General features: G+C 34.9%; 1 protein-coding gene and 1 non-coding gene across 4 annotated transcripts; one reads left to right on the top strand and one right to left on the bottom strand.

Annotated features, from left to right (window-relative positions):
- The first annotated feature begins 230 nt into the window (after nt 1-230).
- Nucleotides 231-16,814, top strand: LOC110810750 (phosphoadenosine phosphosulfate (PAPS) reductase family protein). Of its 3 annotated transcripts, none has more exons than XM_088208851.1 (17): nt 231-389; nt 535-650; nt 3,731-3,776; nt 3,879-4,036; nt 4,178-4,295; nt 4,439-4,521; nt 5,091-5,150; nt 5,322-5,579; nt 5,988-6,084; nt 6,313-6,363; nt 6,475-6,555; nt 6,860-6,931; nt 7,333-7,395; nt 7,861-8,013; nt 15,955-16,012; nt 16,118-16,170; nt 16,254-16,814. In XM_088208851.1, exons 2-17 carry the CDS (start codon nt 550-552, stop codon nt 16,329-16,331), a joined length of 1,530 nt encoding a protein of 509 aa, XP_088064977.1. In that variant the 5' UTR covers nt 231-389; nt 535-549; the 3' UTR covers nt 16,332-16,814. The 3 variants fall into 3 exon arrangements, with proteins under 3 accessions (XP_088064977.1, XP_088064976.1, XP_088064975.1); XM_088208850.1 differs by having other exon boundaries at nt 4,439-4,530; XM_088208849.1 differs by lacking the exons at nt 15,955-16,012; nt 16,118-16,170; nt 16,254-16,814 and adding an exon at nt 8,976-15,372 and having other exon boundaries at nt 256-389; nt 4,439-4,530.
- On the bottom strand, nt 13,841-14,144 carry LOC148241945 (signal recognition particle RNA). Its single transcript, XR_015815413.1, has one exon.

Here is a 16,814-nt window from a genome sequence, read left to right as displayed (position 1 = left end):
TTAATTATTTTATGTAATTATTATATAAATTTTTTTGAATGATATCATTAAAAACTTTTATGCGGATATTATACCCAAATGAAACCGTTGACAGGCTATGTACGACAGACGTTTCAAGTCTCCCATGCAGCTTCTCTGCTTTTTCCTTTTCTTTTTCTTTTTTTCTTTTTAAAGCAAAAATTAAAAAAAAAAAAAGAAAAATCCATCATTGTCCTTTTTCCGTTTTCGTATATAAATGGAATTTGCCATCAAAAGAGCGCCTCTCAAAACATATCCAACCTCATTTCTATTTGATTTCTTACTTAAAAATCAAAAATCAACTTCCCAATCTCCTCCCACTTCAATTCAAATCCTCATTTTCGATACTTGGAGTCCAAGAAGTTCAAAAGGTATATCTTATAATCCATGGAAATCAAAACCTCAACAATCTTGGAAATCCATTTGGCATTTGCGTAATCAGTCTTAGCGCGTTCCTTTTTACCAAAAATGGCTAATTTTGTTGAATACGCATCTTTATATTCTCATTTTTTACAGGATATTTCAGAAAATATGGAGATCGATAAAGCAATCAGAGAAAGTGATGACCGGAGGCTCAAGACTAAATATAACAACGCTATTTATGTTATTCGAAGAGCACTCGCTCTATACTCGTGAGTTCTTCTTTTCCTGATTCTAATAAATCAACGTAACTCATCGTCCTTTTTATTGACCTTTGATTTTCTATATGGTGGAACAAGGTTTAGAAATTGATCGCCCTTCATTTTTTTCCTTATAAAGCGTAGAAACGGGAAGAACGTTTACTCTTGAGTTTAATTTTTGTAGTTGATTTTGTTTGCGAGATAAGAATCTTAAACCACATTTTAAACCTAAGATTGCTACGATTTAATGTCTGTTGAGCGGAGGCTCTAGTGCTCTCAAGTTCTGAATGTTGAACATTTTAAGAATAACATTTTTTTTAGCAAACAGGTGAGCTTAATTAACTGCACGAAAGTCTCTATGTATGCTTCTTTTTTTTTCTGGAAAAGATTCACTGTAGCAGACTTTCTTTCCATCAATCCAATCACTGCTTAACAAACTTAGTTGGTCCCACTGGTTGCGTAGGATCTTATTTTGGCAGTTTTAGCATTTTTTTCTGTCCTAGAACCTGCAAATTCTTTTGTTTTGTTATAATCATATTAAGAAATGCCCTTACAAATTTGTTTTCCTTCTATAACACATATTGGATCTTTATATATTAACCACAGAAGGAGAGAAAGATGGATTTTTGCAAATAAATTCACTTTAATAACTTGTTAAAGATTCTCTAAATTTTTTCCATAGGCACTGTGTCAATATGTTTTGAGGTGTCAGAAATGGAATTAGGATCCTGTTATGCATTGATTGGGAGGGCAGGCTACATGCTACAGGTGATCCTAGCATTGTAAAAGACCTTTTTTTTTTTCTTTCAGGTCAGAAACTTTCTTGAGTGATATATGATGCCAAAGGTTTTCGTGCACTAATTGTATCACTATGATACTTTGAATGTGAAATGATATTACTTTTGTGGAGGTACTGTTAAGCTGCCGATAATTGATGATTGCTTTCTTAGTTGTCTAGTTTATCATGGGCATTTAAAGCAAGTGATATTTCTAATTTCCAACGTTATAATTTTGGTTGCAGTATGTTGGAACAAACGAATCCCAAAAGAAGTGCAGAGTTGCTTGCAAATTCACATTTTTGTATCTAGAATGTGGATAAAAATGTAGATTTGCACTGAATTACATACATATACTTCTGTGAATTCATTTATTCCCTTGATAAACTTATCCATTTGATTGTATTAGCTAGGTAGGCTAGGCTCTAAATTCATTAAAGAATTTTTTGTTCAAACCATCAAATAAATTGGTGAACATTTTCAAAGATAGAGAATTTAGGAGGAAGTTATTTATTGAATTTGTGGTTGTCCATGATGCCACATGTTTTAGTTCAGACATTTTTTTTAAGTGCTAGGATTATATTTTTATTCAATGATTCATTTTAATTTGAATTTTCATTCTCTCTTTTTGAGGAAATAGACAACATGCGCCTAGAAGGATATGGTTTAAGTTTGAGGAAGAGAATCTCCAATGTTTTGGCACGAGATTTATTGAGGAGAATTTTTTCTTGATACACATATTCTCATCCTAGCGCAACAATTATCCTTGAACCAAAAATTATGTCACCATGGGGTAATATGGCATTGATTAGGTTCTAGGTTTGGATAACCTAGCAAATATCAAATATGCCAAGTTTCTTGTCTCTCTTGAAGTTTTGCATGTCTTTATGATTCATAGTCTCACAACTCTTATAGGGACTAGTGTGAATGGGTTTATCTTCCTTCACAAGCATATATGGTGCCATTAATAAGTGAATTCTTTCTGAAAAAAAACCACCAGTAGCTATTTTGTTTGGCTTTACAGTTAGTGGGCCATGATAGCATACTATAACAATCTTGAATTCCAGTCGATCCTAAAGGCACGACAGAGAAGGGTAACAACAATATTGTTTCTCAGATCAGTCTATGAATAGAATTTTCATATATTTTCTCATGATTGAGTGTAAATATGTTATTACGTGTGATCTCTGTGATAGTGGATTACATTTTTCTTTTTTGTTTGCATAATTTATTTACTCTTATGTGCTATATCATATACGTCCTGTGCCTGACCTTTCCTTTCTCTAAATCTCTAAAACAGGTAGAAAGTATAATGTTAGTTGCCATCTTTAACGAGATTTGGAAAATAATTAATTGGCACATTTATGGACAAAACAGCTGTAAATGATGAAGTTGATGATGCATCTTCTTTTACTATTCTCTTGAATAGAAAAAGTACAATATACACAAGGGAGTAAGGCGTGCTGCCCTTGCAAATACCTTTGCTATAGCTGTTAGATATTTACCCAATTAGTTCAGGAGAGAGAGTAGAAATTCAAATGTTACCCCTTTTTTAGGTTTACAGCCTGGCACCGCCTCTCTAAATGTTCTGAAACTGGTAAAAAAGTGGAAATTTAATGATAAAACAGTTGGCTTCTGTTTGGCCTTGTAATATAACCTGAAAACCAGTTGTCTTGTTGCATGATATCTTGTTGGAAGCAGCTGACTTACATAATTTGATGTAATTATCTTATCAAATGCTTGTCTTTCCTCCACCTAAGTGGTTATACATTGTGCTTTGAGTTTCAAATTCTACGAGAATTAATGTTGAAAATATACCCACGTGGAAAATTTAGGGGGAGGTGGGGGGGGAGGGGTGGGCTTGCAGAATTTCGGTTGTCACCTGAAGAGAAGTAACTTTTTATTTCCTGTATGTTATGTAGAAAGAATTGGCAACATCCTTCCCTAATAAGCACATGCCATATTGGTGTTGTCTGGTGTCTACATCGGATACAAACATTTGATTTGATTGGGCTTGGATCCCCATCTTTTGACACTTCTTGCTTTCTGTCTGGATAACCTTTTTCTCATTAGGTTGCTATAAGTAATTTATTATGTAGTTTGCCACAGAATAAGAATTGGTGCTTAAATATAAAACTGCTGCTGTCTTGACCTGATTTTTCGTATTCGTTTTTTGAGCTGGTATTTCTTGGCTATTACTTAGTACAGTGCATCAATGAAATAAATATAATTATTTTGCTCCAATGCCCAGTGGTAATCCTTTTTATTTTAGCTGATGCCAGCTAATGCTAAGAGTTTTTTTTTTTTTGGGGGCAGTATTGAAGAGGTTGCCTTCAGCTTCAATGGAGGGAAAGATTCAATTGTAAGTTCACATATGCCATTTTCCTTAATGTATTCCTATCTTTTTTTTTTTTAAATGTAAAATCTTGATTTTGGTGATAATGACAATGCCTTGGATGCTCAGGTCTTGCTTCACCTTCTTAGGGCTGGCTACTTTTTGCATAAGGGGGAGCAAAGTTGTTCAAATGGGAGTGTGTCAGATTTTCCGATTAGGACTATATACTTTGAGATCAGTTCAGCATTTCCTGAAATTAATTCATTTACCTATGATACGGCCACTACGTGAGAGAAGCTTTTTGTTTACCTCTAATATCTTTTTTGATTATCTTCTGAAAAATGTTAGGCAAGATTATCCTATTGTTTGTGCTTTAAGCCCTCTTACATGTTTTTTCTATTGCTAATTGGTTTCTATCATTTGAGCAGTTATGGTTTGCAAATGGATATCATTCGCCTAGATTTCAAGACTGGGTTGGAGGCTTTGCTAAAGGCTAAACCAATTAGAGCAATCTTCCTTGGTGTTCGAATTGGTGATCCTACTGCGGTATCTTTACCTTGAGCCAACATTTTTTTGCTTGATTGAATCTTCTGCTGAAACTCTACATAACATTTATCTTTGAAATATTAGAAATGGAGATGTCTTTGCCATATTATACATATAATTTATCTAGTTTCTTAATCTTGCAGGTTGGCCAAGAACAATTCTCTCCTAGTTCACCTGGGTGGCCACCTTTCATGAGAGTGAATCCTATTCTTGATTGGTCATACAGGTTTTTTATGTTAGCACAGTTATTTTTTCTGCTGCCTCCATTAAACTAGAGGAACATTATTTTATGATCCATTTGGTAGCTGAAAAGAGTTCAAAAGTTAAAATGAAAGCTACACACTTTGTGATATTTGTTTGTGTATTAACAAATGCTGTGGTTTGATGGGAGGTTTCGTTACGAGAATAAAAGGACACTAATGATTAACTAGTTCTCTGAAAACTATTTGGCTATATGAAGTGTGGGAGGAAATTGTTATGAGTTTATTGCACTAATTTTCTGACCTGCCCTGCCATTGCATTATTTCTTATATTATATAGATAAAATAATGTAAGGTTTACCTTGTTTGGCTTTTGGTTACCACCACAATTTTTAGATCATTAGTTGCATGATTGTTGAAAAAAGCTTTGATGAACTTAGGAGAGGAAGTTTAATTCTTTGTCAATTAGTTGGGATTGGTTTAATGCAACTTTCTCAACATTCAACCATCATAAAGTTTCTGTCTTAATGTGAATACTTGTTGATGATTGTGCTGTGTGAAGATGTCATCTGTTCTATCTTTGTTTCTTTGGCAGAGATGTATGGGCATTCATCTTAACTTGCAAGGTCCAGTACTGCAGTCTTTATGATCAGGGGTAATAACTTTTCCATGTTGCTTAAGATGTTGTCTTAATTGGTTGAAACTATGTTTATAGTTCTAATTTTTTGGTCACTAATATATATGCTTTATATGGATCTTAGATGGGTTTCTACCTTTTCCATTAATATTCAACACTGTGGTCTAATCTCTTTGTCCATTTTCTCAGTTATACTTCAATTGGGAGCGTACATGACACAGTCCCAAATGCATTGTTGTGCATCAGCAACTCCTCCAGTGGTGAAGGGAAGTTTAAACCTGCATATTTACTTTCTGATGGAAGATTAGAGAGAGCAGGAAGAGTAAAAAAAATTCATTCGTCAGCTTGTGGGAAACTTCCTGCTGTAAATAATGGTCTGGAAATTGTTGATTCGCATAAAAGGAGCATGCTCACAGCCTCAATCATTGCTGTGGGTGATGAGATTTTGTAAGTCCATTCTTGGCATTTTCTCTGTTTGCTACAAAAGTTTATTTGCTAGTTTCTTTTGCCTGAGTTAGTTTCCAATTCTCCCTTTTTCCCTCCGAATCTTTCTGCAAGTATATGTAGTCTTTTCCCCTAACATTTAACTGGTTGCATGTATGCTTATATTTCAACTAGCTTTAATACTATATCATTGTTGGTATGATGCTGCATATCAGAACTTGTTGGATGAGATGTTTGCTGTTCTTCCCCCTGGGTTTCTTTATCTTTTCCAAGGAAAAAGTGAAAGAAAATATGATAGATTAATTGTTGAAACTTGGACTACATTTCATATTGTCTGCATGTGTTCTGTAAAATATCTTGTTGACTGCTACTATTAAGCTTGCTGTATTTTTTCTCTGTTCCATAGCTCAGGTCTGGCACTGTTGAGGATCAGTTGGGACCTTCCTTGTGCAAAAAGTTGCACTCCATTGGTTGGCTGGTAACGCAAGTTGCTATTGTTAGGAATGACGTAAGTTACCATCTATGAGATTTTATCTCGAAAAGATTCTCTTGGTTAAATATATTCTTCTGTTGGTATTGTCATTTGTGTGCCATTATGGATAAGGTGGAACCTCACCTTTTCACGTAGATCAGCAAATGAGGCTTTAGTGACTGTTGTAAGCAAAACAGAAACATTTATGCTTTTTCATTGTGGGCTTCATCTTACATTTCCTCCATTAAAACTTTCCTGAACCAGATAGATTCTGTCGCTGAAGAAGTTGATCGACTAAAGTCTAATAATGATATGGTAAGTCTCTTACAATCTAATAAAGAAATTGGTGCTTTTATTAGATGAACGCTATGTGGGTTTCTTTTGGTAAATTCTAGATATACGTGGTATTATGATGAATATTTGCAGATATTTATATATGGAGGGGTTGGTCCAGTGCATTCAGATGTTACCTTAGCAGGTGCCGCAAAGGCATTTGGGGTTCGCTTGGTATGCTTCTTCTCCAGCTCCTGCCCTTTAACAAGGGTTAAATCAATTATAGTTATCTAAACTATTTTAATCTTTTGCTAGAAATGTCATCATTTTGCAGATACTTGCTAGAAATGTCATCATTTAATCTTTTGCTAGGAAGAATAATTCTTGAATTGGTCAGATTCTTACCAACTGCATAACTAGTGAATGTTTAACTTTAGCTGCATGTTGCTTTGATCTCAAAATCATGCATGGTTTATACGCATATTACTTTCAAGTGGGTACTACTGATGTTTCAATATGTCATTTTTCTTTCATGCAGGCCCCTGATGAAGAATATGAAGAGTATCTGAGGCATCTCATTGGTAACCAATGTACCAGTGATAGAAATGAGGTAGGGTAATGTCATATTTGTTATTATTCTGGATGAACTTGTTTTGTTATTATAGAACCTGCTTTTTACTTTCTTGCGTAGATAAATATCTGATTGAATGAAATTGAGTGCAAATATCACTAGAAACCAGAGCCAAAAAGCTCTTACTGGATTATTGATTTTTTAATTGAAGAAAACACAGCTTGAATATGGAAAGCTTGGATGAAATATGTTGCTAGCACTTCTTTCTCTCTATCTCTACATTTTGTTTCTCTCATACTCTCTCTGTACATTTTGTTTTTTTTCACACTTGGTCTATGCAGTCAGAACAATCTAGTATATAAATCTGCATTCACATGCATCAGTGAAGGACTTTTTGTAGCTTGAATTAAGTCTGATCCTTCAGTTATTCTACTCATCAGATGGCCCAGTTGCCAGAAGGAATTTCTGAATTATTGCACCATGAAAAGTTGCCAGTGCCTATGGTAAGTGTTTGGAATCTTACATCCATTGATTTTAAGGTTTTGAAAGCTTGCATTAGGTGTGGGGAATGTCCAAAATAAAAGAGCAATGTGATTTTTGTTCCTTTATTATTAATTTTTTTTAGTCAATTCTTGTGAAGAAGTATATCTTAACGGTAAGTGTCTGGTGATTAAATCTTGGAGATCAAGTGTTAAAATGTTATAGCAAGTGTTCGGGATCTCACATCCATTTGTCTTAAGGTATGCGAGATTCCAAGACCTTTTTGTAAGTGTTTGGAATCTCACATTTATTTATTTATTTTTTAAGTTTTGAAAGCTTAAGATTAAGTTTGGATTCCAGAATTGGGTGAGAGTAAAAAGTGATATGGTTTTTTTTTTTGTTTTTTTTTTATTAGTTCCTACATTCTATTATATGACTTGCAAAGTTCTAATCGTTAATGGTAAATGTCTATTGATTATATCTTGTAGATAAAGTGCCAAAATGTTTTCGTCCTTTCTGCGACAAATGTTACTGAGCTTGACAAAGAGTGGGATTGTTTCATCGAGTTAGCAAGATCTAATGGCTCTTTGGTATTAATGGAACCGTATGCATCAAAATGCTTAACAACAAAGCTATCAGATGTATGTATACCTTTAAACTGCTGTCAGTCATTTTAATACTTTAAATTAGGTTATGCTTTTGTTTCATTCCCCATTATCACTGAATATTTGTACTAAACGTGGAACAAACATTTTCTTTCATTGATCTCTATGCTAATAGTTTAAGTTTAAAAATTCTAGATTTTATCCTTGTATTCTTGAGAGAACTTAAGGAGAAAGACAACTGGAACATTTTTGGCATTTAAACTAACTCACTTGACATAGTACTGGTTTCAGATGCCCTTGCCAGTATCCATATGTTATAGTCTCGTGTTTAAGATCAGGTTGTGGGTTAAGATATGCAGAATTACTGTTTAAGGCTCGTTAGAGTGAACTCATCCATATTTGTAGTTAAGGTACTCTATGACGGATTTTGATTAATTATTTTATAATTCTTTTTTATTCATGTCAATTTTTTACATATTAATAGGTAACACAGCATAAGCGTTCCCTTTTAATAGACACTAATGAGTTCCTAGTCTACTTATAATAATGATATCACATATAATTCCTTGCAAAATGAGCGTAACCAAGCCTATCATGGTAAGACTAGAACTAATTGTCGAGATATAGATATACTGGCAAGAAATTAGGAGAATTAATTGGAAATCCTGTAAATTGAGGGATTATGTGGTTAGGTTTCTTGATGAGTTGGTGTTTTATTTAGGAATGAGTAGATTTCCTGAGAAGTTAGTGTCCTATTTAGAAATGAGTTAGTTTCTTATTTTTTTCTCTTGGAACTTACTGTATAATACCATGTATTATCAATTTAGAAATAGAAATCTTTCTTTTCTTCTCATATTTCATCACATGGTATCAGAGCTTTAAGTTCTTTTTTAGGAATTCTGCCTCTTTTCTCTTTAGCCTTAATTGCTGAACGATCTTCCTTTTAGCCTTCATTGCTGATCTTGTTTTTTATTTCTCCTTCTTTAATTCCCATTTAGGCAGTCTTAATGGCTGCCGATTTCCTTCATCATGTCAACCTCCCAAACCACTGACACCACTGCCTCCAGCAATTCAAATCCACCTGAAGAGTTCAACTCTGTTTAGAAAATTGGAGAATTGCAAAATATTCAGGCCTCCTATAGACTCAATGGGAAGAACTATCTCAAATGGTCTCAATTTGTCAGTGCATACCTCAAGGGCAAAGGGAGACTTAATCACTGTCTTGGAACAGGACCGACAAAGAATGACCCATCGTTTGAAGCATGGGATGAGGAGGATTCCATGATAATGTCTTGGTTATGGGATTCTATGGATCCCATGATCATTGATGCGTGTATGTTTTTTGCTACAGCAAAGGAAATTTGGGATTTCATTCGTCGCACATAATCGAAGACCCATGATGCTGCTCAGGTGTACAAGATCAAGGTAAGAACTGCGGCCACTAAGCGAGAAGACAAATCTATCACAGAATATGCAAACCTGCTGCAAAACCTGTGGCAAGAACTTGATCATTACCGAGTTTTTAAGATGAAACACCCCGAGTATGCTGTCATCTTGAAGAACTTCATTGAAAAAGACCGAGTTTATGATTTTTTGGCTGGATTAAATTCTGAATTCAATCAGGTTAGGATCCAAATCCTTGGCAAAGAGGAGACACCTTCTCTAGAAGAGACAATATTATTGATTTGAGAAAAAGAAAGTCGAAAGAGTGTTATGCTTCACGAGAAGCTAAGAAACTTGCTGGGGTCTCTTGGGAAGCCTTCTGGAACTTGTTCTATGGCTTTTACAGGTAAATTTTCATTCTCTTTTTGCATGAATACCCCAGAAATATTATATGTTAACTCATAGATAATAGATTCTGGTGCCACAAATCATATGACCCCCATACCTCAATTCTTTCACACCTATACTCCATACCCGAGTAACAGGACAATTTTAATGGCCAATGGCTCTTTAGCTACTGTTGCAGGGTTCGAAGATATACATATCACACCTATCCTTACCCTTAAAAATGTCCTCTGTGTACTGAAACTATCAACCAACCTGATTTCCATTCAAAAACTAATCCATGATCTTAAATTTTATGTCACCTTTTTCCCTTATTATTGTATTTTTCAAGATCAGCACTCAGGGGGGATGGATTGGACTTACTGAGGAAAGAAGCGATCTTTACCACCTTGAATCATCAAAAAACAGTAGAAGCAATTTGTTCTTGATTTTCTTCAGTTCCACAAATAAAGATGTCATTTGGTTGTATCACCTACGCTTAGATCATCCATCTTTTAGGGTTTTAAAAGTCATGTTTTCTCATTTGTTTCATGGATTAGATATGTCTGAATTTCATTGTGATACTTGTGAATTAGCAAAACATGCTCATGTATCTTTTCCTATCAACAATAAAAGAACTGCTCATCATTTTCATTTAATTCATAGTGACATATGGGGTCCTTCTACAAATACCAAATGTTTCTGGAGCTTGTTGGTTTGTATCCTTAATTGATGATTGCATTCGGGTTACTTGGTTCTTTCTTTTTAAACAAAAATCTGATGTTAGCATTATTATACCCAACTTTCACTCAACGGTTCAAAACCAATTTACGGTTAAAATAAAAAGCTTTAGGATAGACAATGCTAGAGACTACTTCAACTAGATTTTGTCACCTTATTTTCAATTACAAGGCATTATCCATGAATCATCATGTGTTAATACATCTCAGCAAAATGGGGTAGCTGAAAGGAAAAATGGACACTTACTTAACTCCACCCTTACTCTTTCATGTGAATGTTCTTAAGTCCTATTGGGGTGAGGCTGTTCTTACTACCACACACATGATAAATAGACTTCCTTCGCATGTTCGACAATAAAAGTCCCATAGAGATCCTTAATAGTTTTTACCCTCACTTCAGAAACTTAAATGGCCTAACACCCAGAGTATTTGGGTGCACTACCTTTGTACATGTCCACAACCAACAAAGAGGTAAACTAGATCCCCAAGCCATAAAATGTATTTTCCTTGGTTACTCATCCACTCGAAAGGGATACAAGTGTTACAATCCTTCATGCATAAAATTTTATATATCTGCAAATGTCACATTCACAAGAAAATAAATCTTTTTTCTGTAAGTCCTCTTCAGGAGGAGATTTCAATGATGGAAGATAGTAATTGTGAATCATTTGAACCAATTAAAACCCTTGACCTTCCTCAGGTTTCAGCCCATGTTGTTGAATCCGAGACCTCTGACCTAATCACGTCCGAGTCACCCAATTTTACTATTGAACCCGTATCACCTCTTATTCCTGCCAGTGCAAGACAAAAGTTACCAAGGTTCACTCAGGTGTATTCAAGGAGAAAGACCGTTCTAGAACTGATACAAGCCCAAGAATCCAACCCAGGCTCTAGAAATGAGATCACGTTAATATCTGACCCACCTTTACATATACAGTTTGTTGAAACACTTGATAATCTAAAAGACAATCTAGACCTTCCCATTGGTGTGAGAAAAGGTATCAGAAAATGCACCAAACAATCGCTTTACCCACTATCTCACTATGTCTCTCTTAAGCACCTATCACCATTCCACAAAAGATTCATTATAAGTTTAAACGTCATTACTATCTCTAACATTGTTTCTAAGGCATTGTCAAAAAGAGAATGGAGGGATGCTATGAGAGAAGAGATGAGTACATTAGAAAAAAATAAAACATGGAAGATTGTTGATAAAGCAAAAGAAAAAACATTGTTGATAGTAAATGAATTTTCACACTAAAATACAAGGCTAGTGGATCCCTTGAGAGATATAAAGCAAAATTGGTGGTTAAAAGATATACTCAAACTTATGGGGTAGATTATCAGGAGACTTTTGCTCCAGTTGCAAAAATGAACATAGTGAGTATTCCTTTGTCATTGGCTGCCCACTTCAAGTGGCAACTCCCACAATATGATGTTACGAATATATTTTCCATGGTGATTTAGAAAAAGAGATATACATGAATATCCCACCAGGATTTGAAGGGTACACAGGTAACAAGGTATACAAGCTGAAAAAGGCCCTTTATGGGTTAAAACAATCTCCTAAAGTATGGTTTGGGAGATTTGCATTAGTCTTGAAGGAGTTGGGATATAAACAAAGTTAAGGTGACTACAAGAGCTTCATTAAACATTCGGCTGTGGGGGGAGTAACTGCACTTCTAGTCTATGTGGATGACATCATAGTGACTAGAAATGATGAGAGAGAGAAGCAAGAACTGACGCAGAGACTAGTAAAAGAATTTGAAATAAAGGAATTGGGAAAACTGAAGTATTTTTTCAGTATTGAGGTGACATATTCCACATAGGGGATCTTTATATCTCAACAAAAGTACACGATTGATTTATTGACAGAAACAGGGAAGATTGGGTGTAAACTAGTCTCTACACTAATAGATCCAAACAATAAGTTGGGAGAAGTTAAAGAAGAACTAGCTGTTGATAAAAGAATATACCAAAGGTTGGTCAAAAAACTCATATACCTTACCCATACTCGGCCTGACGTAGCATATTCAGTGAGTGTGATTAGTCAATTCATGCACGATCCAAAAGAACCTCATCTTCAAGTTGCTTACAGGGTACTGCATTACTTGAAAAGCAATACAGGAAAGGAATTTTATTCAAGAAGAGCGACACTCTTGCTCTAGAAGCTTACACCGATGCTGACTATGCAGGTTCTCTAATGGACAGAAGATCAACTCTAGAGTATTGTACTTTTCTTATAGGTAATCTGGTAACGTGGAGGACCAAGAAATAGAATGTGGTGGCAAGATCATCCGCAGAATCAGAGTGTAGGGCTATTGCTCAGGGATTATGTGAGTTACTCTGGTTGAAAATTATTCTAGATGATTTGAGAGTCAAATGGGAAGGACCTATGAAGCTCTATCATGACAACAAGTCAGCTATCTATATTTCTCATAATTCTATACAACATGATAGGATAAAGCATATCGAAACTGATAGACATTTCATCGAAGAAAAATTAGAGGAAGGGTTAGTGTGTATGTCCTATTTTCCATCAAAACGTCAAGTAGCTGATGTCTAACAAAGGGGCTGAACAGTTCGAACTTCCATGATCTTGTATTCAAGATGGGAATGGAAGACATTTGTTCCTCAGCTTGAGGGAGAGTGCCGAGATATAGATATGCTGGCAAGAGATTAAGAGAATTAATTAGAAATCCTATAAATTGAGGGATTAGGAGGTTAAGTTTCTTGATGAGCTGGTAACCTATTAGGAATGAGTAGGTTTCCTGATGAGTTAGTGTTTTATTTAGAAATGAGTTAGTTTCCTAATTTTCTTCTCTTATAACCTATTATATAATACCATGTATTATTAATTTAGAAATAGAGATCTTTCTTTTCTTCTCATATTTCATCACAATAAAACTCAAGTTTGTAAATTCATCTAAGGCATTCCATTCAAGGAAAAAGCAAAATCTTCAAGTGTAGGTATTTATAAGGATGGGACTTTGCATACAGCCAACCGTGAATTAGAAAAGGTTTACTACCCTTTTGAAGATATTGTAACTGGTTCCAAAGAGGGCCATCATCCTTTACCAATAGAGTTATCACTACCGTATGATTCCAAAATGTTTTATTTTCCTGTGGACTTTCCAGAAATAGTATATACACATCTTTCTCCTATGGAGTTTTAGTAAGTTTAGCTCTTTACTTAGCTCTTAGCTATCTATCAACAATTCAATGACCTTTCCTTCCCCATGTAGCTCTTCTCATTCACAAATTCAAGAAAAAGATTAGTGAATTCTTTCTTCAAAACCCTATTACTCCAAATTGTCATGGTTTCCGTTAGCTCTCAATTTATAGTATCTTCACGACAAAAGGGAACTCAAGTTTTGAGGTCGGCCTATCGGGATGTCCCTGGACCTAGAGAGCACTGGTCCATTATCCTTCTTCTGAAGAGAGTGGGAGGTATTCACTGTTCTATATCCAGCCTTATGTACTCCCATACGCTCTAAGAGCAAAAGAGTCCCCAACCTATGCTCAAGAACCACGGCTCAGCTCTCTTGGAATGGGCGGGCCAGTAATCTACTCGCTAGAGTCCAACCATCTGGATCAAACTCATCTTCAACCACCTTGGGGTCCCCACTTGGGTGACAAGCTTGCATTATTGAGCTTGGCACCAATAGGGCATCCTATTCATTCTATACAAGATCTTGGAGATTTTATTAACATATAAAGTGACTTGTAAATATTAGAACTTTTGAGACGGTAGAGACTAATCTTGATTACATTAGAAATAGATGGATTCACACATTTGAATCTATTTTGTTGGATCATGATATTAAAGACCTGAATCATATGGGTGTGGTCATTGACCAATTAATAGACTTGTAACTATTTTGTATACGGGTTATACCCCTTGGTATTAGTGCTTAATAATACTTCGCTTTTATTTTTTTTTTTAAAAAGTGACTTATAAATATTTTTGTAGTTAGGTGACACTCCCTTGGTGCTTGTGAATTAATGATTATACTATACTTTTTATTTCAAAGAGAAAAGGAGAAGACTCAACTTTGCTAATACTGTTTTTGGTGTAATCTTTAACACCCTATTCTTGGGCATGCAATTTCACAATCCTTACTTTTTAACTAGTGTTTTAACATCCACTTTTTATTGAACACTTGGCGCACATCATCCTCCACTTGAGTGTTTTGTAATTCATCAAAAAAATTCCTCTATAAACCCAAATAAAAATCAATATATAGTATCAGATCTTTTACCAGTAACTGTTAGAGCGATTTTAGTTCCACCCTTGGAGAGAAAAGATCAACTGTCTGTACTGTAACTCCCCTAGCATGAGAACCGATTTGCTTCTCCTGCTTTCTTGAACAACAGTGAGCTCGAAGGATAAGAAGAAGTCATGCTTGTCGTGGAAGATGAAGGGTGATTCTTCAAGAAATAGAATCTGGAGAACCCTTCCTAGAACAAGCTAACTGAAGACCTCTGTTTGATGAAGTAGGTGCTGATAGATAGGGTTTCTCTCTCCATGACTGCAATGTTGCCATCTCCTCTTTGAACTTCTGCTCTGTTGGGAACCCTTTTTCTTGTGAAGCTTCTTGTTGCACAAGTGCTACTTCACACATAGCTTTCATGAAATTGTTTAACCTCCGATCCATGATTTTTAATGTATTCTCTATATGCTTTAGGTGGTTGTAATCAGCCATGGCAATTGGCTTCTGAAAGCAATTAGATGAAGAGAGAAAGGATTTGGATTGAGAGAGAACTAGGTCAAGAGAAGAAGAGAAACACTAGAGAAGAGAAGATCTCACTGCTATGATACCATTTGTCAGGATTGTAGATCATAATGTGAAAAAAACATTTTAGAGAACGAAGAAGGAATATTGAAGAGGAAGAACATATTTGCAGAAAAATTGTAGAGAAAGGGGTTCAAATTTGAATCTTACTTTCTTACATGCAAAACAAATAGAAGCTACAACTCTTGTAGCTGATGATAATATACTAAACAACCTAATTGCAACTAGTCTCTAGATAATTTTAGCAATTGACATAATTGTTTACTCGAAAAAATTTTGAATAATTTCAAAGACAGTAATGGAAAAGGAAACCATTTTCCATAACTGATTGCTCTCTTGATATCTTGAATAGAGAGAGTACAATATATGTCCATAAGTAGATCAAGAAGTGTGATAAACATGTAATATAATGTGTTATCGCAGCGAAGTGCTAAAATAGAATGTATTAATTCTAGAACAAACCATTGACAGATTTATGAGAATAGTCAGTTTCTCTAAATGGTATAGGAGTTTTAATACATGAGTTGCAAGGAGTTGAGAATTAAGATACTTATGCTTTGCAGAATTTATAGAGGATATTATTCGACAAGTACAGAGAAGAAAACTTATTAAAGAACAAAGGAATATTGTTGCTTTTATGCATCATCTTGTTTATCTTTCTCCATGAAATGCAGGTAGAAGCTGCTCAAGTTCTATCAAAACTTTCTCTTGAATTCCCAGACCTTTATATTGGTTAGTGTTTTCTGAATTAACTGGTTTTTTTATTTTTATTTTTATTTTTTTGCATTAGATTGAATTAATTCCATGTCTATTCATCATTGTCTTCTCAATATCAAGGTTGTTATCGCAAATCCAGACACGAACCTATCATCATTCGTGTTGAGGGAAAGGTATGGAAAAATTCTGGATGCCAAAGCCTCTTTCGCCTAATTTATGCATTGTAAGGACATATATCTCATGAATTTGGAATCAGGACGGAGCGCGAATTGAATCAGCAGTGAATGCACTATACAAGAAATCACGAGCTGGGGCATTCTCTGAAATCTTGTAGGGTAAGTAAATCTGCTTATCTGTGGAAGCAGGGCAGAAGAAGCTTCAGAAACCTAAGCTCTTTAGTAGCTATAACAGCAACTCGAGATTTGCAATATGCTTGGAGCAGTAAATATATTTTCTGTTGGAATTTGATGCGAAAAGGGATGAGAGAAGTTTCTTGCAATATGGATGGAAAAGGAAAAAGATGAAGGAGCGGAGATTATAAGGTGTAGATGCTCTATTAATGGGTGTGAAGCCTTAAAAGATGAACAGTATTAATTAACATTCTCTACTAATGAATTTTATATTAAATTTGAGAGAACTTAGAATATAATATTTAAATTTCACTTGAAAATTTTTATGATGTCTGTTTAAATAATAAATGTTCGAGAAGTATACAATGCAATGGTAACATCCTTGACTAATATAGTTTTATGTAAATTTTTAGTCATAAATCAATGTAATTGAACATTATTGAATCCGAATCTATTTTGTACTGTTA

This window comes from Carica papaya, chromosome 8 (genome assembly GCF_054855325.1).
Source record: "Carica papaya isolate Zhongbai chromosome 8, ASM5485532v1, whole genome shotgun sequence".
NCBI lineage: Eukaryota > Viridiplantae > Streptophyta > Magnoliopsida > Brassicales > Caricaceae > Carica > Carica papaya.
This window is presented reverse-complemented; position numbering and strand designations above follow the sequence as displayed.